General features: G+C 25.7%; 1 protein-coding gene, 1 long non-coding RNA gene and 1 pseudogene across 2 annotated transcripts; all 3 read left to right on the forward strand.

The window, feature by feature from the left end:
• Positions 1–2,911: 2,911 nt before the first annotated feature.
• Positions 2,912–3,835, forward strand: LOC112596749 (annotated as a pseudogene).
• A 1,060-nt stretch (positions 3,836–4,895) lies between these two features.
• On the forward strand, positions 4,896–7,856 carry LOC112596751. Its single transcript, XR_003114791.1, has 4 exons — positions 4,896–5,062; positions 6,203–6,211; positions 6,398–6,406; positions 7,837–7,856. It is a non-coding gene; the product is annotated as an uncharacterized LOC112596751 (long non-coding RNA).
• Positions 7,857–8,597: 741 nt separating this feature from the next.
• LOC112596750 lies at positions 8,598–23,464 on the forward strand. The gene is made up of 19 exons (XM_025342530.1): positions 8,598–8,633; positions 8,808–8,881; positions 9,851–9,899; positions 10,353–10,400; positions 10,573–10,611; positions 11,741–11,761; positions 11,935–11,955; positions 13,106–13,114; positions 14,255–14,263; positions 16,098–16,106; positions 16,618–16,641; positions 16,933–16,971; positions 18,381–18,410; positions 20,121–20,150; positions 20,786–20,821; positions 21,467–21,496; positions 22,137–22,172; positions 22,758–22,781; positions 23,400–23,464. The coding sequence occupies exons 1-19, from the start codon at positions 8,624–8,626 to the stop codon at positions 23,462–23,464; spliced, it is 603 nt and encodes a 200-aa protein (XP_025198315.1). The 5' UTR covers positions 8,598–8,623.
• Positions 23,465–25,958: the final 2,494 nt, after the last annotated feature.

The following is a 25,958-nucleotide window of genomic DNA, read 5'->3' on the forward strand; positions in this document are numbered from 1 at the left end:
ATAAAACTATTAAAAAAAAACTTTAAATCTAAAACCTAAAATAGGTAACCAAAATTTAATAATTTTAAAATGTTTAGGTAAATAGGTACAGTTTTGGGTGTCATCACTTATCAGTAGGGCAGAGGACTTATAGCTCTAAAAAAGCTGTAAATATGCAAGCACTTATGTACTTAAAAATCCAATAATATGCACTTAAACATTTTTTTAGCATTTTTATTTAAAAGTAAATAAATAAATAGCATTTAAAACAAGTCAAAATAATTACATAGTTTAAATATACTTTATATCATAGCCAAATAAGCAAAATACATTTTTCTTAATTTTATACTTCTTCTTCTGGCACTATAAAAAAAATAAAATCCATGGTTTAGTAAAAATAATTTTAGCTGATACATATTTAATTAATGTTAATAATACTTTTACCTTGAAAATTGCATTGAACGATCAAATGTTTTTTTTAAATTTTCAAACTGAAAAAATTGTCGGTTGTCTGCCAAAAGAACTTTGAACATTGAGAATGATCTTTCAACATCGACAGAGTTAACTGGAGCGTATTTAAAGTAGATCAAATCGTTTGTGCTTAAATTTTCGGGTAGTTCGTCCATTGAAGTTTCTTTGCCATTTAAAATGTTTGAAATTCGAATTAAACTTTGATATCCAATATTTTTTTTCAGAACATCATTCATCTTTTCTTTAACAATTTTTCCAATTGGACCAGGGACTTGACTCAATTTCAAACTAACATTTTGCACTGCACCAATAGCATGACTAAGTAAAATATTTTTTGCTTCAAGACTGGTAATTGTATCAGTTAAAAATCCAAAATGTGACTTGATATATACTAAATTAGCCGCAAGGCTTGCTTCAGAAAAATGCTTTTGTGATTTTGCAATAGAAATAGCGTCTTCTTTATCCAAAGCGTCGACAATAGATTTAATAATTTCAAGGTGTTCACAGTAATACACAGCGGCTCTTATCCACGTCCCCCATCTTGTTAAAATAGGTGCTGGTGGTAGTGGAATATTGGGCGCTTTGTCTTTAAATATTGCAACACGATAAGGCGCCTTCAAAAATACTTTTTTGACATTTGCGATGATTTTATCGACTTTGCAGTAATTTGAACGAATTTTTTCAGCAATAAGATGAAGCCCGTGCACAATACAAGTAACGTGAATAACTTTAGGATAAAATAATTGAATTGACTTCCCGGATTTCACCATATAAGGCGCCGCATCACTTAAAAACAATAGGACGTCGTCGTAACGCACTTATTCTGGCCACAATAGATGCATTGAATTATCAAATAATTTCGCAATAGTCGAATGATTAGCTTTGGTCAGTACTTCGGAATTCAATAAAAATGTCTGGCCTGGACCATCGGTTTCAAGAGTACCGATTACTACGTTTGCAATGTATCGGCCTAATGAGTCGGTGGTCTCATCTATTGATACCCAGATCTTTTTACCAGTGATAGCATTTCTAATTTTATTTATAGTTTCAGAATAAATTTCATCGACATAGCCTTTGCGTAGAGTAGTAATGGCCGGAATTTGTTTCCCCGTATATTTTTCCAAAAATTGTTTAAATTGAATGTTACCTAGCTTATTAAGAGGTATGTTGGCTGATAGCATTGCAGAACATAAGTCTTTATTGAAAGATGATTTTTCAGAATTACTCACCAATTGTTGTAATTTTCCCAATTCATGTACATTTTGGTTTTTTTCTTTACGCATAATCGATTTTTTGTGTTTGTCTGTATTAAGGTGTTGCGTAACATTAAACCGTTTTTCACTTCCTATTTTAACGTCACAATACTTACAGTACAGGACTTTACCGTCGGTCGAAAACGTACAGGCACCAAACTCAGACACAAAACATTTTAACCGACTACTTAAAGGCTGTTTATCTTTCGGCATTTTATTACAAATAAAAACTTTCAAATAAATTTATAGTATGGATAATAAGTCGGCACGATAACACGAATGTACATTCCGTAGAACTGACTAGTGACTGAGACTAAAATATACTAAAATATTGATTATTATCGTTTATTGTCGTTTCTAGAAACGTTTTATAAATAAATCCTTATCGAATAAAAGCCCGCATTGTGCGCACACGGCTCACTAAGGCGGTGATGTTGTATGTTAGTGTACGACGTTAGATTGTTATCTATCTATTAATAAAATTAATTACAGCAAATTAATATTATTGGTATATCGGCGATTCTCTGCAAGCGCTTCTAGGAAAAATGTGTGCCACGGACAGTCAAAAACCATATTATTCGACAAAAATTTAAAATAAATAAATTTTTCTCCAAATATTTTGACTGTATTATTTAAAATAAAAATGTCGATGTGGAAAAAATTGAATTAAGTTAAATATGTCTTAAAAGGTATAAAATAGCGTATAAAAGTGTAAAATATGCCCTAAAAACAAAAAAGACTCAAAATATGCATTTATATGCAAAATAAAATTTCAAAACTAGCTTTGTGAAAGCATGAAACGTATTTGTTTCGTACTCTGCTATTTTTGTGACTGTGTAAAACAAATATGCAAATGCTACAAGTCCTCTGCCCTACTTATCAGTTATCACCTAACAGTAAAAATATGTTATAATAATCGCGATTACTGTGCTCGCCAAATGCATGAGTCGTGTTGGACAAGCTTTAATCTTTATTGCTTTATTTATAATCTATAACTTCTAATATTTATGAAAATTCAAGTCAATATTAATTAAGATGGTTAATAATAAGCTATAGAAATGAAATATTAAAAAAATAAAATCATGTGAAAAAAATATACTCCTGATTATAAATCCAAAAAATTGACATTTTAACATATTTAATGCAAACGCCATCCAATATAATATAATAAATATTAACTTAAACAGCATTTTTAAACCCACCAGTCTATGATACCAGAATATGATTACACAGTAAGTCTTAAGCTTTATAAAGGGTGAAGAAAAATGTTGTAGAGTATGATAATTTTCCACCATCATGACCAGTGTTGTGAATTTAATACATTTGCATGTTTTTATTTTTATTTTTAGTATATATTTTGCCTGTTTTTAGTGCCAAAATACATGCACGCATTTAATAATTTTTAGTGCATTAGGTGTACAGCCCTGCTAATGACCAATTCGAAAATTTGGAGGTACGTACGCACATTATGTACACCTAAACGTGAGTAAATTTCTTTGAAAAAGGTTTCTATATTGCTCGCATATTATTTATGTTTTTGTGCACAAACGAGTTTTGAAAAACGTAAATGTGCTTAAATGAGTTGTATCCCTTTAGGTTAATGGGCCATTTAGCTTCCAGATCACCGGGATTTTTCCCGTTATCCTGGTGGGCCACTCCGCTCCTGTTTTACCATGTATTACAAAATGGTGTAGATGGTGGCAAACTGTGGATGAATTACATATTGAAGTAACTCTGCCAGTATACCAAACCCAAAGATATCAAAATCAATGTCACTAACTCAAGTATTATTTGTCAAATTTTAGGAAAAACTTTATATTCTGTTAGTTTGCAACACTTATTTCTTGTGTCATTGTAATATTGTCATTCTTTCCTGTCTGTTTTTTAGGGTAATTTATTTAGAAAAGTTCGTGGTGATGATACTTTATGGACATTATAAGACAATTGTACTTTGTTAAACATTGTTTTAATAAAAGCAGATTTTACAAAAAAAGAAATCGTTTGGGGTTCTTTATTGAAGGATGGATCATTTAAAGCAGATCCTTTAACATACCTTGAAATGTCAAAGAAAATGGATCTAGAAAAGCTTCAAATTAAGGTATATAAAGTAATTAAATATTTAAAAAATTAAAGTAAAAATGATATGTTTATGTGCTATATATTTTACAACAAAAATTTTAAATATATATATAATACATTACTTTTTAGTTCTTAGATATTTAACCAGTTGAATTTTCACTAATTTTACTTGATTTTATGTAGAAATAAAACCCATAAGGTGTGAACTAATTCAATTTGTATTAATTAGTTTTATGTTTGGAATGGATTTGAATCCATTCAATAGTTTTTATCAACTGCAGAATTATAATAATATACTGATTGAATATAATTGATAACTTTTAATTCATTTGTTAATTTCATGCATTTTTTAACTTTCTTGAAAAATTATTGTTTAACCCAAAATGTCAGTGATTGTGTATCACTTCCGACTTTTTTTGATTTTTTTAATATTCAAAATAAAGGTCCAAATCTTAAAAATGATACCTTATCTTAGATGTTAATAATTATTGATAAAGAAAAAAAAACTTTAAATTTACATGTCATAAATTGTACATATTTAATATATATTAATATTTAAATTTTATAGTAAAACAGTTGTTAATTGGTGTGTAAGATATGCACAATGATATATCATATCATTGTTATTCTCTTGGTATAAACTATAAAATGTAAATAGTAAAAGCTGTTTCAAAATATTCGAAATGTAAACTTAATAACAGCTTATAGTTTTGTTACTTTGTAAGTATGACGAGAAAAAGCTGTGGCTTACTAAGACTTTTCAAGTGTGTGGAAAAAAATAAAGTAAATAAGAATTTGATATAATTTACAATAAAAAATAAATTTTAATAATCGCATGCTTTAATAAATTCTAAGAGTTTCAAAATTTAATTTAGTTAAAATATATTTCAATATTTTGATGTTACTTTTACATACCTATGTATACCATATAACATTATTAATTAATTTAACATGTTTGTACCACCTCACATTACATTTTTTCATTTCGATTGTTAAAACAAATGTCATTGAAATAAATTCATACAATATTTAATCATTTGTTTTATTACATATAATCCAAAACAAATAGGCACTCTTTTAGTGTATACAGTACCTAAGTTGAATGCCATCATTTTAAATTTGTTCTTTGAAAAACAAAGTTGTGATTATCTAAGTTGTTATATTTTTGTAATTATCAAAACAAAAAAAAATAGCTATGATTTCATTTAAAGTTTTAATAATATTAACTTTTACAATTAATATAAGCCATTGTGAATTTTCTGAAGATCAAATTCAAATAGGTAACGAACATCAATTAATTTATAAATATTGTACCTATTTCTAAATAATTGAAAACTGTTGATTAAAAATTTTAAGTAAAAATTAGGTTATAGATTCATTATTTTAAGACGAAATCTGACTGACACCTTACTGTGTGACGTATTGAAGTGAATACCCAAATATCTCATAGTATGACAATTTATATCATACTAAAATATTCACTGATCGTTTTTAAAATTGACACAACGAATGAGAAAACGAGATGTTGACTAACGAATTGAAAAGTTTAATGTAATAATTATACTGCTAAATGAAGATTCCTCGTTTTTTTGTTAAAATAAAATTTCTGTTGTTTTAATTATTAAATATGTTTTTTACTGTCATAATGAATGTAATTATTGTATTATTATTATTACTATTACTATTCACACAACCATTACTAATATATTCCTATATTTGTATTCAAACGGCATATTCCGATATTTTTTAATTAATTAATTAATTAATTATAGTTACTATATATTATATAAAGATCCATATTATTTACTCTAGTTTATTTATTTAGGAATATAAATTATGTTGATTGATTTTAATAATGTATACTAGGATAGTATTTTAATACTTGAACATTTTAAATGTGTACTTAAAAATCAATTAATTACAATTTAATTCGGATGATACATTATTTATGCAATAAGTCTACAATAGTTTATTTTTTAATGGTTTAAGAACTTTAAAACGTTGTGTTCCTTAGGGTCTTTGCATAACCAAAGACGACTGTGTGTGCACTCTACACCCACATTTAAATATAATTTGGTTTCCATACAAAGATACTGTAAAATTACACAGTACAATTCTTGTTTACACACGATATGGTGTTCATACTCATATACATATCAACGCACTTGTATGTGTGTACATTAAATAAAACACAGAATATTATGTCGCATGGAATTTAAACAAAAACTAATTATACGTAAAAAGTACATATTCTTTACCAATTCATCCAATTTAAAATACGCAAAATATATAAATGATAAATCCCAGGATCATCAACAATTGTGTTTTATATTATAATTTATAATATACTCGTATGTATTACTAAAAATATTTTAAATATCAAATCATAAACTTAATGCATATTTTATTTTTGTTTTTAGAATGCAAATGTAATAGATTTTAAATCAGTAAATAACAGTTGTATTTTAGATATGATATAACTATGATAAAATGAATTTATTATATAATGTACCTACTTAACATACTTTTATAATATTTCAAGCTTTGTCTTATATTAAAATTTAAGCATTCATATTTGTTAAGTTAAAATTATATTATGTTATTTAATTTTTTAGTATGCAATGGTAAGATATTTATATATGTCAGTATATGTATTATTATACATTTTATAGTGTATTTGTATAACATTGTTTTAAGATTCCAAGGGAAGCAATACGTTGTTAACCTCCTTCAAATATAAGATTGAAAATTTATATTTACATTACTATTTCTTAATCATTTAAATTTAAATTTTCTATAGAATTCATCAAAATTTTGAAAAGTTTATGTCGGTTTATGTCTAACATAATATTAGGAATGTATAATATCTTAAATTGTTTTTAAAACATTTATTTATTTTATGGAGATACTCATTATTAGTAATCATAAAAAACAATTACGCATTTGGCGGGGAAAAACGAAAACTGTTCGATACTCCTGCTACATTTGGCGCTGCCGCCGATTATTCTGGCAATTGCAATACTCTGTTTACTACGACATCGTCGACGGCGACGATTATAGTTGACTAAAGGCGACCAAAAACTAAGCAATTAGACTCAATCATTGTGGGGAGGAGGTCCAGGCGTTGCTTTGTGGTACATTTGGACGCGCCATAGCAGTTTCCCTTATATTAATTGGAACAGAGTATACAAATTAAGTTTCATTTTTCATAAATTCTAAGTGAAGTGATGAATGCATTAATTTTATAACAATTTTTTTTCATCACCTTTTAGTGTCATAATAACGTCTGTGGTAGTAAATAAATAAATTAGCCTCATTTGGTACTTTGGGAATATCAAAAGTAAAAAACTAACAGTATTTTTCTAAATAACTTTAAAAACAAATAAAATACAAGTATGGTAAATAACATTTCAAATTCAAATTAGATAAAATTGTATATTTAAACAAAAATATAGAATTTTAGTTATTTTTTTCAATTTTAAAAATATTATTCATGACTACTTGAAACATCTAATGCATATTATTATATTTCTTACATACGATGAAATTTTTAAATACAATTATTTTGGTATAAATCAATTTATTTACCATTTCTATTATAATTACTAAAATAGTTTATTTGAATATCAATTTGTATATTATAAAATATATAGTGGAAAATTATCTTTGCTTTGAATCGTTTTTACATGGAATGCTTTATCATTTAATTCAAATTATATATACATATATTACTGTGACTTACTGATACAATGATAACAAGGGATCAGGACTTTATGCATTTACATATTTGTTCGAGAATAGATAGAAGAAATCGGATATGATACTTTTTTTTTGATACTTATAAGGATGTCAAATTTATAAAAAATTATATTTTACTTTTCATATGTATGCATTTTAAGTCTCGAAGCCTGCTGATAACTGATGAATTACATTAAGAATTTAATCTGTACATTGAAGTTATTACCTACTTATTCTAAAATTTTCAAGAAGACATTTTTACTTTAATTTTATGTTTACTTATATTATTTGTTTGATTTTGGAAACAAAATAATAGAATTTTTAGTATATGTCGATTTTATGTGTAAGTAAGCTTATTTATAGTATTATAATTAAGTGTTATCAGATCAATTTTTGTAATTTATATTATATTCCTAATCATATACAATAGGTGAAACTATTTTATAATTATCACCAGGTCTGTGAATTTAAAACAATGAAAAACCTTAAAAAATTCTTTTAAAATTTCAAAACTGCAATAAAAAATGTACTTCAAATAACAAAAATTGTAGTATCCTTGCTAACGTCGAAAAGCCAAAAGGTACTAAATGACAATAACCTACTAAAATTATTAATCAACCAATTTGGAAATTCGTGACTGATATACTTATATGCCACAAATAACTAGCAATATTGCCTTATTTTATTGAATCATTATCTTTCACCCGCATACAGCTTATGTAAAATATAAATTTGAGGTTCGTACAACCTGTGTAATATAAAAATATATTCTCAAAAATATCAATTTGCAGAATTTAATTAAAAATACGAAAACATTAACTAAAATAAAAATATGACCTAAACATTTAAAAACGTCGAATAATTCAAAATAAAAGCTTCATAAATGGAACTTTTTTTACATAATACAAATTCATAATCAGTTAAAAAAAATATACTTTCCTACAAATTCACATCCCTAATTATTACAAATTAGTATTCAATACATTTTAATATAAAAATTGTGCGTTACATAAATCTTCATATAATATGAGAGAGTAATAAATACCTGATGTATTAAATGTATTTCTGTAGATAAATTACCAATAATTAATTACAATGCCGCAATGTATTATAGTAAGTAATTTAGTGAGGTTATAATTTATATCTTTAAAATATATTTGATACCAATGCTTAAAAACAATATTAGACATATAATATTCTGTAACACCCTATACAATATAACTTTTTTTTTTTTTTCATTATTTGTGTGGTAACTCATGTTTATGGATAATAAACATGAAATATTAGGTACTAGAAAAGATGAAGATTACTTATTTCAATCACATTTAAATCGTGTATTAGGCAAAACAATAATAACAAATGTAAGTTTTGTAAAATTATTTTAAACTTAATATTCATCAATTAAACAGTCTTATTTAAGTTAAAACTATTTTTAATTTTTTTTTTTTTTTTTTTTTTTTAATAAAAAATAAAGCATTCAGACATTATAGTTCTTTTTATATCTTCAAAAATACTTAATGTTAATAAAACTAAATTAATTATAATTAGAAATAATTTACACTTAATTCATATTAAATCAACACTTTCAAAATGTAATACTATAAATTATTTAGTTGAAAACCTTAGAAATTGATTAATATATGAAAAAACTAACGCTTGCATAGTATTGATTCTTTTTTAAGGCTTTGAAAATAAGAATGAAAATATATAATATATCAAGTATTACTTTCAACGCAATTTAAATATTTTATTCTTCCAAATATTTCTTTAAAATACGAATGATATTTAGTATTATTCAATTAGAGTTCTATGGATTGTTTATTTACTTCTGTTCTTAACGTTTGAAATTGATCTCAATTTTATTAAAAAAACATAATTTTGACTAACTAACTATAAAATTAATACCTGACAACGATATCATAATTAATTTTCTTATTCTGTATGTCAATAATACACTACAATTAGAAGATATAATAATAAACGCTTTAGATGTTACCTTATTGAATTGAAATAGTCACGGTATATAATCATTTCTATTAAGACACAAGAAAAACAAGGTATTAATCAATATCAATTAATAAGTTTCACAGAATGAAAGATAAACAAAAGATGTTGTCATCTATTGGTTGGTATTTAAATAATGAGTAACAAAGTGATTTAAACTCACAGTCTACTACTTGTAGTTCAGCGTTTTTTTGTTTTTTGAAACTGTCATAATGATTATGGAAAAATTTTCTTTTTTTTTAATTTTATAGTTTCTTCAAATTTTAATATATTTTTACAAAAATCACAAATCAAATTTTATTGTGTTTTATATATTTTATTTACAGCTACAAAAGGAGCATGGAAAATCAATACTAACAGAAAAAGATATTAAAAGTATGTTATTTAATACATTTTTATATTGGCTACAGATATTAATTATCTTTTATATATCTTAGCAAAAGTTTTAAATTATTCAACTAATCAGGGTGTTTTTGGTTAAAAAATAATGTTTATTACAACTGTCGACTGTATTCCCAAACTGCAGTCATGCAAACATTTTTAAAATCAATTTATTATAATATTATATAGACGATATAAATAGATATATTTAAAAAATCACATATTATAATTATATATTCACATTTTATCATTGTAATAAGCAGGTTTGAGTGTAGCAGTTAATAAATGATTGCCAGATTATTTTTTCCAAATAACGGGAATCCCAAATATTATTATTTCGTCATTGATGACAGCATTTGTATAATATTATTATTCATAGATTTTGACACATATTTTTTTAAATAATAAAACTAATGTATAGATTATAATATTTATAATTTCTGACAGGTTATGTAACTGAGTATTACAATGAAATTATAAATTTTAAACCTGAAAGTAAGTATTATTCTTACAATGTTTCAGTTTTATAAGTGTGTTTCAAATTAATTATAAAGTTTGTTTTAAACGTGTTGAACTTATACTTGTTATTATATTTTTATATTTATTATGTATCAAGTGAAAAAAGAAACAGAACCAAATAATAAAGAGATTTATTCATTTATTACAGTTACTCCAATGAGTCTAAAAGATTTTTGTGGAGATCGTTGTGAGTAATACAATAAACGTATACATAAAATAAATTTAAATTTTTCTAGTATAGATTTTCCATCCTACAAATTTATACCAAAAAGAGATATGAATATTTTAAACATAAACAATATGCGCAGTGGTGGAAAGTTCTACGGTTTATACTTTTAAAAAAACAAAAAAAAAAAAACAAATCTTTTATTGTTAAATTATGATAGCTGTTTTTATTTAAATATCAAATGTTGTCAAAATATACGAACTTAAACTTTATAGCGAAAAATGAAGGGTTCTATGTTTTCGACGAATATCGAATTTGTGAGAAATTTAAAAGTAAAATATAATAATAATATCACATTTATACTGGATATTATAGCTTTTAGCCTTTGTAGGTATTTTTCATAATATGCTAATGCAAAAGACAAAACTAACAAGGATATCTATACAACATCAAATAGCATAACTAAATTAATATTAATTGTTCAAGTTTATTATCATTGACGTGTGCATAGATTGTGACATAAACATTTTAACATGCTTTTTTTATGCTATTTCATTGAAATGCATTAAAAAAAAAAGTATTATGTCCTCAGCTAATATAACAATAATTATTTGTCTTTTATCAGTTCCAGTCATTAAGTAAAATTAATTTAGAATATCTTATATTAGGTACTTAAATTATTAGATTTTAAAGTGGTTTGTCAAGTAACTAACTATTGTTCAAAAAAAAAAAAAAAAAATAGAGAAAAACACTTTGAAAATATAAATTGTAGGTATGTACTGCCTGATTGAAGTTGTAATTTGTTATGTAAAAAATGTGTCGACATTGTCAAGGACATATCTTTAAAAGTATGAGAAATAAAAATAAAAATGTAAAAACATTACTGGTCGTTTTCTTAGCAGTGGATTATTTATTTTTTCATTTTAAACATTTTAAATTATAATACATAAACTTTCCGGCACTACGATTAATTTATCATTAAGTGATATAATAATAAAACTAATTTATATTTTTGAAATAATATATCAAGTATTTAGCTAAAGATTTAAATTGATTCATTTCTTTACTTTGTTTAATTTATGTTCTAAAATCAACGTTATAAGAACTATTTTAAAATAATACTAACATTCATTTAATATAATTTTTTAAGTTGCTAAATTGAACGCATACAGTATGTATTATTATATTGCATTTATTTTTAATCGGAATAGATGTTTAAAATTATCTATTAATTAAACAAGTTATGTATGAGTATAACTTGTCTTTACATCGCGAATTATATCATTAAACATAATTTATAACATAAAAAAATTTTAATCACTTTATTGTATTTATATTTTATAGCAAGATGGGTTTATAATAAGAGTAAGGCCATAAATTTGTTTATAATTACAGTAATATTTATACTCACATAAAAACATTAATTACTTAATATCTAATTGTTTTATCATAAGTTTAAATTCATTAAACCATTAAAATTAAACAATCCTTTTATAATAGTATTTGTGTATACATTTTAAAATAAAGCTTTCTTATAAGGTATTGAACAGTTATAAAGTATTATTAAAATTATACATTCTTGTTATTTTCCATTCGGTCTTTTTATTGTTAATTCTATCATTTGTTGCGTGCCAATATCAGATCCAGATCCAAGGTGTTATTAAAATGAAATTTACAACTTTTAAATACAATAATGTTTAATCTGTATAAATAAAATACATGTAATTGATATAAAAAGTGGCTGAATGTCGTGAAGTTGCTCAGTTCTTCGTAGCTCTGGTACATCTGCCCTTGTTGGTCTTCAGACTCCCTTATATACAAGAAAATCTCTTGTTGTTGTAATCGTCAACCTTCCAATTTAGATTATTTCTTGGAATTGTTTTCACATTTGAAACAACAATCTCCAGGATGTTATCGTCTTACTGGCAATTCTTGGAAATGCAAAACGACCTCGCCTAACAACTACTATTTTGATTTATTACAATGTTTTTACAAAATATGAATCTAATATTCGTATACATTATAATTATTAGATCATATATATATTTAGATTAATATTGCTAACACCTATAGCAATATTACACATTATATTACATATTAGCATATCTCGTAGCTCATAAACATTATATTATGATATATTTATATTATTAGTATATCTCGTAGCCCATAACACATTGAAAAAATATATTTTTCTTGATTCTCTGTAGTTTGTACCTTAGTAGATTCATAATTAAATAAAAAAAGTGATAAATGTTTTTATTTTCGATGAGAAGTGTTTTTATATTTGAAGCATTTGATGAATATTTCATAAATGTTGATTTTCAACAATTTTTCTATTTTAAATATAACTAGGTATGTAATTAATAAACAGAAGTAACAAATATCTTCTTTTTTTTTAATCTTATAAAATATAAATGTAAGAAAAATTTCAATCATAAAACCATTTCTAATAAATTTAATTAATAACTTTGTTTATATATATTTGTAATTATGATTTACTTTTATACTTTCACAGTTGGCGTGAGTAAGTTCATAATAGTATTGACTATTTTATTTTGTTTAAAATTAAAAAAATAAATATGTAATATTAGGCTATTTGGTCAACTTTAAAGAATAAAATGATAAAATTTTTAAGCATAACCCTGACGTTAGAATAATCACAATAATAAGATTTAAAATTAATTTCATCCTTTATCTAATTTTAAATGTTTACTTTATTTGACTTTAAGTAATAATGCTCAATTAAATCACTACAAAATCTACTAATAAGACTCCTTATAACAGTCTCTGACAAACTATTATCTAACGATGGTAAATAATTTATCCTGATAACACTGCGCATGTAGGATCGTATTTAATAATATTACCTAAAATCAAACACTATTTACATCCGGCTAATCAGACGTTTGCTATACATTTATACAAGTAACGAATAGTAATATCCAATGGACATTAAATCATACACCAATTAAAATATCTTCTGTTTCCCTTCCTATCTACCCTACTATTAATTCAAAACTAAAAGAATATTTCAAATATTTTGGTAAAAAATTTTGATAGGCGATTTCAATGCCTAACACTCTCTATGGGGAGCATATCATATGACAATCCAAGAGAAAAAATACTTCGAAAAATTTGTAATCAATTACAATTATACACACATATTCTTAAATGGCCCCATCTACTGGCCACAACACTAAAATAAAAACCTAAGAATTTTAGATTTATGTATTTCAACATAACTTCTATATATAAAATTAACTGTTACTAACTTAAATGATCTTAGCTCTTCTGATCACACTCCTGTCTCCCTTAAATAAAACGAAGCTCCAAAACTATATCCTATGTATCATTCTTTATTACAAGGTTTAATAAAATTGAACGAATTTGGTATCTTCGTACTAACAAATTAAAGCTAGAATTCCCCGAGGTAGACACATTTCTCCCGATTCATTTAACATTTATACAGCTGACATAAAACTTCCTAAAACTTTAAATACCATTATGGCCACCATTATTAAGACGACACCGCAATTATTTCACTTGAACTGATTCACCGTATTCTAAAATCCAAATGGCATTGTATTAATAAATCTGTTAATAATTATACCAATATGTATATATATATATATATTATATATGATTTACTTTTAAAATTTCACAGCTATTGAAAGTAAGTTCATGATATGATTGACTGTTTCTTATTTCTTATTATTATTTGAAATAAGGCTTCAACAGTAATGGTTTTTAACCCGTTTTATTTTTACGTTCAGTTAACTTATATAGTTTAAACTTATTTACAATGTTTTAATATTATTTGTCAAGTTTAAGAATGTAATAATTTTTAAAGTTTTGTTTTCGTCGACTTTCTATGTTAGATGGCATATTGAGGTGTATTGTGTGCATTCCTGCAATATGAGCTCGATTTTAAGTATTTGGTAGAATGTTTCGCATATTGGTTGAGGATCTTAGCTGATTAAAAATGAGTGTGTGAGCATGGAGGGTCCAATTCTAGCACGGGTGATTACTATGTCTTGACTTCTATTGAAGTATAAAAGGGTGTGATATATATTTTGATAGTTTTTTAATGCTTTTAAGTTATTAGGTATTTGGTATTGAATTCCAGTTATCCTGCCATGATGAGGGGGCTTTTTTAATAATGGAAATTTTATGTCATCAAAATCTATGTTGTTTATTGTAGGATTAGGAATTTTTTTCGTCGCTAGATCGGCATATTTGACTACTTGTTTATTTCTTGCAATACCAATGTGAGAAGTTACCCTCATAAGTTTAATATTTATTTTAATTTTTTGATTAATATTGCTTGAATGTTTTCGGTTATGTATTTTATTGTTTGTGGATAAGTTTTTTAGAGCTGATAAAGCACTAAGGACATGGGCGTCTATAGACAATTTTCTAAGGAGGGAGGCAAAAATTAATTTAAAAAATAAATGAAAATTTTTTTATACGTTTTTTTTATATTACATTATTTTGTTTTGTCAATATTATAATTCGGTATTATTATTTTTATTTATATATTATTCTTTTTCATAAAATACAAACTGCAATCTCCGTTGACATTCTCTAACAAAATGTGTCAGTGCATTTTTAATTAAATTTTCTTTATTTGAATTTACTTTTTTTTGATGAACACTCAACATACATATCTCACTCAGTCTATTTTCACACATCGTTGACCGTAGCCATGTTTTAACACATCTTAATACAGCAGAACGTATAACATGAAACCGAAAGAGATATAATTATTATTTATTACTAAAGCAACAGCTATACTTGGGAAAAATGTACAGTTATAATTTAACAAATCGATAAAATCAATATCTTGGCAGTCCGTATTTTGCCAAAAATTGTAATGGCAAAATCTATTTCAATGGCGATTGATTTTACATCGTTAAATAATGTTTGAAAAATATTATTAGCGTCATTTCGATGATTAGTAATGAATTAATATGCTCCCTAACTTTATAACACTTTGTAACATATTTGTTACAAGTTCTAAAATAGCACTGTACTTCGCCATGGTAATCATAAAAATTAAGTATGATGAATTTAGGCTGCAGAATATAAGAAATGAGCTCGTTGCCTTGTATTAGAATTCGAATGTCCTTCATTATTTAATAATGATTTTAAACTTGTCATAATTGAAATAAAATGTTCTGAAAATACTCTTGAATTTCAAATACTTTTGTATTTAGACGACCAGCGTATTTTACAAAAAAGTGATATATTATGTATAAGTTTTCTTCTAAGCGTACTTTCACAGAAAATGTATTTAGACGACCACCGTGTTTTACAAAATGTAGTATATTAGGTATAAGTATTCTTCTAAGCGTACTACTATTAAGATAATAGTTCCATATTAAAAATTTTATTATAAAAACTATGTAATAGATTTAAAAAAAAAAAATTATAATTTTATTTTATAGTTCTACTGTAAATATAATTGAATTAAACACATTTGATTTATAATTTATTTGTAATCTTAGATTGTGTAGGTAAGTTAACTGAATTAAAATAAATAATTTTTTAACCTAATAACTAATATCGTTTCTACGATAGTTAATTATAAAACATAACAGACCAAGAACTACAAAATATCTTATCAATCAATCATTCAATTATGAATATAATAGTTGACTATTTCAACTATTTTTTAAGTACAATAAAATAATACTTTTGTATAACCTGTCATAAAAGCCATACTTTGTAATTCATGTGATCATATTAATATAATTTATAATTAACTAATAAACAAATTAAGATAACTCATTTAAACTCTATACAATTTTAAATCTAAACATAATAAATTACTACAATTCTATATTATATTCAATTATAGTGAAATTAATATAGTTATGCATTATCATGTTCAAACTTAATTATAATATATTAAGAACTGAATAATAAATGTTTAACAATTATTGTTAAGAGTATCATACATGAAAACAGCATAACTACATTTTTGTATTTACATTATTTTTTTTCAAATTATAAATTTATAAACAGAGAATCTTAATCTCAGATTTATTGGTGAGTATATAATTATTTAACGAAAATACATATACCTAAACTTAAAAATCATTATGTGACATTAAGATTCGTAACAGGTCAAAATTTAACTAATTTTATTGGTAGATATTTATATAGGTTACGACACGCTAGTTCCCCAAGTTAAAAATAACATAATATTTAAATATGCTAATGATCATATAACATTCCAAAAAAAAAAAAAAAAATAAAATACTACGTATAGAATGTAAAAAATAAAAAAACTTTTTTTTGTAGGTAGTAATAACACATTTATTATTTTTTTATTTGTAGAATATGGATATAGTAATGTCGTAAATGCATATAGAATGTGTAAGAAAACTAATACAGTAATTTTTTTTAACTGATTTTATTATGCTGATGAACTTTTACTAAGATATTATCAATAGAACTAAGATTATAAAAAATATAAATAGATGAAATGCATTTTATTGTTTGTAATTCAAAATAATAAAAAAAGATACAGACTATCAATTAATAATATTATTTTAATTAAATCTGATATAACATAATTTATAATATTAATTTAATAAAAATAAAAGTTCTTATTATAATTCTATAATTTACGTAGTAACTCGTGTTCACATGACATTCTTTAGTGTATTGAAACGCGACCTTGTTATACATCATTCATATTACGCGTAGGTAAAATCATTTTGTAGTCATCGTCATCGTAGTATGTATATTAGTACATATACATTTATCATTTATTACACAGTATTATCTCTAAGCTGACTAGACACATTTCCCGATAACCATGAATGAACTATCCGCTTAGAAAATTCACTCTTCACGTATTCCAAACTCGAGCATTGACGTTAAGACGCAATCGCTCAGTCAGGTGTCTATGTTATTTTTCGGAAGAAATATCATTGCATTATAAACGATGTAAAAAATAAGGTTAATAGGTCATTATCGACTAAAATAAAAGTTCTCCATTTACATTGGTTACAATAATTTTAATGGAAATTAAAACAATATAAGTGGAATCTGTCTTATTTCACATCTCACGATAGGCTACACCTACTCTTATCGCCTCTTTTACTGTTATCATTGTTACTAACACCATAGTGTAATTTAAAATCTAAAACATATTTAATGTTTATGCTGCTTTTAATATATCCGATTTACATAGAAAATTTTATTCAATATTAAATGACTCCCCAGTACTCTCAATTCCTCATTTGAAATTAACATTATCTCCTAATTGACCTACCTCAAATTTAATTAGTTTGAAATGGCTGTCTATACAATTCCTTCAATCCACAGATGGAGTTTATCTAATATATGCGCTATCCAGTTCAATGTTTTTCTGATATGCAATTACATAGACATATATATTTCTATTCTAGTTTCGGACAATGCGTGATGTAGAACCCTAACTGCTCAATAGTAGAGTACGTCGAGTTACGTGTTTAGTACGATGTAGATGAGATTGATATTAAAATTTTTTATACTTAATATTGTCAAAAAAAAAAAAAATATTAATAAATTCATCATTTTTTTAAACTAATAAATTAAGTTCATTGTTTTATCTATTCACGCAAAATGGGAACCTACATATTACATCATTATTTATTAATACAACATTTTTTTTTAAATCATGTTATACTTTAGATTGGTACGATTGTTTATATTAAGAAGCAATCAATTATTTAAATATAAAGTAAAAACTAAAAATATGTAATTAATTATTAATAATTACATACTTTCTTCTTTAGATATTAAAACAGCAGAGCTTAAGATGAAAAGTAAAAATCAAACATAAACGAAATTAGATTTTAAGAGCAATGTACTTCATTGCTAACGCGTATCTGTCTATTTTTACGTGATATGCTATGATTGGTATCTTAAATAAATCCTTTATTGTAAATCTATCAACCTAGATTTGCTTAGAAATTTAAATTGTAACAGGTGCAATTGTAAGCTGATCATTTTTTGAACGGCTAGGTTAACTAATCGTAATTAGTTGTCATAATGTCGAACATTTACTACGTAGGAAGAGTATAATTATAAATTAAACCCGTAATACTTAATTTATTATTGTTTTATATAAACACAATTCGTGTAGATGTGTTTAGAATTCTATTAAGATGAGGAATATAAATTAATTATAATTTAAAAATACTCATAAATCACAGAAAAATTTAAAAAAAATTTAAAAATCCAACAATTTAACACAGATAAGTTTTTTAACTTTAAGTTTTTAATGGGTTTAACTTTAATATTAAATCAGACGATACAAAATCGGTGCTTTTGATCGAAAATTTGTGATGTTCCGATTGGGTCTGAGAGATAAAATTATTACAAAGTATGTTACATTAACAAAAAAAATGTATATAATGTTTATAAAAATATTCTGATTAAAAAATAACATTGAAAATATTAATTTTCTAAGGTTGTACTTATATTATCTTCTTATTCTTCTTCTTCTGGCTTGATCTTCTTTACGAGAGTTTTTGCCGCTATTACAACTTCTCGCCACTTCTCCCGGTTACGGATTATATTTCTCCTATTCTTTTTAAATTGTCTTGTTTAGAAAAACAGGCTAAAAAAATGATAGAAAAATCAAACAGGAAACCAAATCGTATTAATGTAAGAACTACTGTTCGAATTCCAATCCCTGATGTTGATAAGGCAAGAGGATCACTTTGTATTTTATTAACATTATCGCCTGTATTCAAGATGGCTTGTACAAATGATGTATAAATGGTTACATTTAAAACTGAAAGATTATAAAAAAAAAATAATATTTTTTATTTATACAACTATTAGTTCAAAAAATGGTTTTTAAAGCACAAATAACAGAAATAGCTTCATAAGACGAAATCTTTATTGACTTAACGGCAACAAAAAATTTAGCAAAATAAAAGGAAATTATTCTCCGAGGGTTGCCGGCATAATAGTATTCCTATGAGTTAGAGATATCAAAAAGTGTCATTGTGAAACAAAACTTCAAAATAATAGATGCACTTGTCGAACAGCTAACAAAATAAGTAATTCGAAATACCATAGTAGTTTATCTTGTGAATATAATATATTTACATGATTTTTTCGATTCAAGTTATATTTTAGTAAATAAATGGAATATTACCGGAATCGTCTATCAATTGTAGGCATTTTATTTATTACTTAGTCATTGTCAGCATTGACTGGATAAATTAAAAAAATTATTATATTTTTAAACCTCAATCAACTATAAAAATTATGCTGTTATAGTTTTCGTCACTACAGTAGGCGTTCAACGTTATTCGTCAATTTTCGATTACATGCTTTGGTTAAACGTTACAAAAATTGTTCAAAAATTGATCAGAATCAGACATTTAATCGTTCTATAAAATTCTAAAATAAAGCGAATGCCTACATTAAATGCACTCCTGTTACAATACATATATATATACAAACATGTAGTTTTTATAAGAACATTTAATGACACATTTTATAATTGTATTTTGTTATAGAAGATATCAAAGTGTGCGAATCTCCGTTAAGTAAATTATATTTTGTGATACATTTTTTAGTGCTTACGTAAGCTTAAACTTATGGGTTTTACGTATTCTGTATAAAGTCAAATTATAATAATTACAGTAAAAATCGCAATTTATACTCGATAGGAATGAAATATTTATTTTCCGAGAAATTCGATATGTATAAAGATTTTATACATAAAAATCCTCGATTTTAAATGACCACATTACTGTTCTAAACAAGTATGGTTATGACAACCGCCGTTATAATACATATCCAGAAATGAAATGCGTCACCGTCTGTCAAGATCATTATTTGTCTATTATTTCCACTCTTACATAACTTTAATTTACAATAGTTATATAATAACATATCATATATTTATTATACATTCAGAAATGTAAATATAATTGTACTCTCGTAAAACTTAATTCATAAATATAACGTGTTCCATCGTTCATAATCTTGTTACTTTCCCCGTCAATAACTACTGTAAAGACTGTTCATATTTTGATCAGAATCAAACATTTAATCATTCTATAAAAATCTAAAAAGAGCAAATGCCCACATAAAATGTACTTCCTATTACAATGCATATTAATACAAATAAGTAGCCTTTGACAGTACATTTAATGACATATTTTAACATTTTACATAGTTATGAGGGGTCTCAATATAATGAACCCTTTTGGAGGTAAATTATATTTTTGTAAAACATTTTTTATTGCTTACGTATCCTTAAACTAGTTGGTTTTACGTATTCTGTATAAAGTCACATTATAATAGTTACAGTAAAAATCGCAATTAATACTTGATAGGTATGGAATATTTATTTTCCTGGAAATAAGATATGTATAAGGATTTTATACATAAAAATTCACGAATTTGAATGACCACATTACTGTTCTAAACAAGTATGGTTATGACAACCGCCGTTATAATCCATATCCAGAAATGAAATGCGTCACCGTCTGTCACGATCATTATTTGTCTATTATTTCCACTCTTACATAACTTTCATTTACAATAGTTATATAATAATATCTCATATATTTATTATACATTCACAAATGTAAAAATGATTATACTCGTATAAAATTTAATTAATAATTATAACGTGTTCCATCGTTCATAATTTTGTTACTTTCCTCGTCAACAACTACTGTAAAACCTGCTCATAAATTGATCAGAACCAAACATTAATTAATCGTTCTATAAAAATCTAAAACAGAGCGAATGCCAACATTGAATGCACTTATGTTACAATACATATAAATATAAACATGTAGTTTTTAATAGATCATTAATTTACATATTTTATAATTGTATTTTGTTATAGATAATATCAAGAAATTCAACTCTCCATTAGGTAAATTATATTTTTGTAAAACATTTTTTATTGCTAATGTATGCTTAAACTTGTGGGTTTACGTATTCTGTATAAAGTCACATTATACTAATTACAGTAAAAATCGCAATTAATGCTCGATAGGTATGAAATTTTTTTTTTCCCGAAAATTTGATATGTATAAGAATTGTATACATAAAAATGCACGAATTTGAATGAGGACCTTACGATTCTGAAAGTGTAGGATTATGACAACCGCCGTTATAATACATATCTAGAAATGAGATGCGTCGCCGTCTGTCGCGATCATTATCTGTCTATTATTTCCACTCATACAGAACTTTCATTTACAATAGTTATATAATATACATCTCATATACTTATTATACATTCACAAATGTAAATATGATTGTACTGGTGTAAAAATTAAATAATAATTAAAACGTGTTCCATCATTCATAATCTTGTTACTTTCCCCGTCAATAACTACTGTAAAAACTGTTCATAAATTGATCAGAATCAAACATTAATTAATCGTTCTATATAAATATAAAACAGGCCGAATGCCAACATTAAATGCGCTTATTTTTACAATACATATAAATACAAACATGTAGTTTTTAACAGAACACTTATTGACATGTTGTATAATTGTATATAGTTGAAGAAGATATCAAGGAATTGGCTCCTATCATAAGTAATTTATATTTTTTTAAAACATTTTTTATTGCTTACATATCCTTAAACACGTGGGTTTTACAAACTCCGTATAAAGTCACATTATAATCATTATATTAAAATTCGCAATTAATACTCGATAGGTATGAAATATTTATTTTCCCGGAAATTACATATGTATAAGGATTTTATACATAAAAATCCACGAATATGAATGACGACCTTACTATTCTAAAAAAGTATGGTTATGACTTATGACAATCGTCGTTACAATACATATCCAAAAATGAGATGCGTCGCCGTCTGTCGCGATCATTATCTGTCTATTATTTCAACTCATACAGAACTTTCATCTACAATAGTTATATAATTTACATCTTATATACCTATAATACATTCACAAATTTAGATATGATTGTACTCGTGTAAAACTTAATTCTTAATTATAACGTGTTCCATCGTCCATAATCTTGATATATTCCCCGTCAACGACTATTGTAAAAACTGTTCATAAATGCACTTATGTTACAATACATATAAATACAAACATGTAGTTTTTAACAGAATATTTATTGACATATTTTATAATTGTATTTTGTTATAGATCCAAAAATGGAATACTATAATAGTAATTTATATTTTTGTAACACATTTTTTATTGCTTACGTATGCTTAAACTTATGGGTTTTACGTATTCTGTATAAAGTCAAATTATAATAATTACAGTAAAAATCGCAATTTATACACGATAGGTATCAAATATTTATTTTCCCGAAAAGTCGATATGTAAAAGGATTTTCTTCATAAAATACCACGAATTTAAATGAGGACTTTACTATTCCGAAAGTATATGGTTATGACAACCACCGTTACCATTCATATCCAGAAATAAGATGCGTCGCCGTCTGTCGCGATCATTATCTGTCTATTATTTCCACTCATACAGAACTTTCATTTACAATAGTTATATAATATACATCTCATATACTTATTATACATTCACAAATGTAAATAAGATTGTACTCGTGTAAAACTTAATTTATAATTATTAATTATGAGATCCATTGTTCATAATCTTATTACTTTCCTCGTCAACAACTGCCAACATGAAAAGAGTTCGTATATATATATATATATATTGAAATATACGCCCATAAATGCAAATATCATAATATAAAATTATAATTTATCGTATTAAAATAAATAATAATAATATAAAGTAGGTATATATTTTTTTTTATTTTAGGCAATCAAATGAAATACTATGATTATCTATTGAAATATATTGAAGATAATTTAAATAGTACGTAGTCTATTGTACACTTATTAATAATAATATATTTTTAGTAGTAATTAGTTAAATTATAAAATAGCAATACTGTACAAGTGCTGTGTTGATACCTAATCTCAAACAGTGTAATATATCGAAAAATGTTTAACTTGCAATACATACATGATTTTTCGGACTGGGTTATATTTTAGTAGTCAGTCGAAATATTACCGGAATCGTTCATCGAGCTGTGTTGTTTTATTAGTCAATGTTGACCGACACTTAAAAATATTATATTTTCAGTCTATCAAAGTTATGCTTGTAGCCAAACACACGTTAGATATTTGATGCTTTTGTTAAATGTTACAAAAATTGATCAGAATCAGATATTGGTCGTTCTATAGCCCTAGAATAAAAGCGAATTAATCACAGGTGTCACCAGCCACAATACATATATGGTAAATACGTAAGTTTATCAGAACATTACCTATCACATTTTATTATTGCAGCCATTATGAAGATTAGGTAAAAATGTAAATTATATTTTTACAACATTTTTACGTTACGCAGTCTCAACTTGTGGTTATGCGAAGTCACGTTATGGTTTCAGGTAAACGGGTTTGCCACCGATATGGGCGAATTACGTTTTAGCCTCGATAGAAGGCGATTTCAAACTACGAATTTAACCGACATCTACCGCTCTAAAAGTATGTTTGGACACGTCGTTATAAGATATACATCTGCAATGAGATAAATGTCACTATTACATTGTTATACAATACATAACTTTCGTTACTATATTTATTATAATATTTCAATGTAAGAGACAGTAATTGTAACCTAATTCATAAATAAATAACGTACCTTATCGTTCATACTAATATTATCATCAACACCGTTCATCAGAACACCGCTTAATCAAACTTATAAAATTGTGAGCAACACATAAACGTACTTTCTTATTACAATAGAGGCGTTACAATGTAGTTAAAGTTTTACACGACATATTTATATTGCATATAGCCAGTGATGTCGTCAGAAATGAACCTTCATTTGTAAAACATTACACAGACAGCATAGTTGACGCCTCAGTAAAGTCACATTGTTGTCATAGTAAAATCACACTTTACCGATATGAACAGCCGTAAAGTTTGATATTGTCATAATCACGTTCAAGTCGTTATTACCCGTGAAATAGAAATGTTGCGCCAATATTGCCCGTCTATTATTTCATCATGACATAATACACCATGTTGATAATAAACTTCATGCGCAACAGCGATTGCGTTTGTAAACCTTACCATGACCATAACGTGCCTATTGTTCATACCCAGTTTCACGCCAAAATTGCTCAGGCCGCGAGAATGCGAGTTGTTAATGTTCTAAAAGCAAACAGAACGAATGCCACAATGCCATAAAACAGCAATACTATAAAGAAATATGGCTTAACAAAACAGCTTGATGACATATTTATATCAGAAGCTTGTTAGAAATAATGCGCAGTTGAACTTGGTTAGGGTGTACATTTTGGTATGGTCATTTTTATTACGCAGCCCTAAATGTTGGCGGCGAGCTGTAGCAGTTCATTATATAGTTACAGTAAAATGCACACATGAGAAAAGTAGCTGATATTTCCGAAATACGATATGGTAAGATTTTGCTACATAAAATCATTTACTTAACTGACGACTAACAAGACTAGGAAACAAATCAATAAACAGACACCAGAATGAGATGCTGTTACCGTCGAGTCGTCACGTCTATTATTTCACCACACAGTAAACTTTGATCTGCTGGGTTATAGGTCGACATATACACTGTCGTAACAGACACCACCAGCATAAATGCATCATCACCGCCAATAACCACGTAAAAAGCTTGCTCATCAGAATACACTGGATCGTCAGGTCAGGCCATTTTTACCATATAAGAACATGCAGCATACAGGTTGTATAGTTTGAGAGTTGTCTTAATTCCTTAATTAATATTTCAAAACATTTTATTGCTTACGTATTAACTTGTTGTGTTTAAATATTTGTATAGTCACGATTATATCATTATATTAAAATCCACTATATATAGCTATGATATTCATGTTTAGAAATATGTATAAGATTTGACAGTAAAAATCTATGATTTTCGATGGACGATACTTATGTTGGAAAGTCTGGACGAAAGCTCGTTGCCATATCCAGTAGTGAATGGTCACCGTCTGTCGCGACATTATCTGCTATTACTTTCTCAGAGAAGTTTTATCTAAAGTTAATAATAACATTCATATAATTGTCATACATTCTCAAAAAATATGAACTTTCTTGTAAAATAATTCTATTATAACGGCTCCATCCCATACTGTTCACCATTCTTCGTCTAGTTGTTCATAAAGTTCACTTATACAGAAACATATAAATATAAACATGTATTTTATAACATATACTATTTATGATTATATTATATAATTTTATTTTAGAGTAGATCTAAACATTGAACAACTATAAAAGTAATTTATATTTTGTAACAAATTTTATTGCGTTT

Source organism: Melanaphis sacchari, unplaced genomic scaffold, assembly GCF_002803265.2.
Source record: "Melanaphis sacchari strain LSU unplaced genomic scaffold, SCAv2.0 Contig348_pilon_pilon, whole genome shotgun sequence".
NCBI classification, from domain to species: Eukaryota; Metazoa; Arthropoda; class Insecta; order Hemiptera; family Aphididae; genus Melanaphis; species Melanaphis sacchari.

What these genes read in the sequence shown, in the direction of transcription:
- LOC112596750 (XM_025342530.1), top strand. An exon ending in TGCTAAATTGAACGCATACA is followed by an intron (nt 11,762 to 11,934) that starts GTATGTATTATT and finishes TATATTTTATAG; the next exon opens with CAAGATGGGTTTATAATAAG. An exon ending in AAAAATGGAATACTATAATA is followed by an intron (nt 22,782 to 23,399) that starts GTAATTTATATT and finishes TTTTTATTTTAG; the next exon opens with GCAATCAAATGAAATACTAT.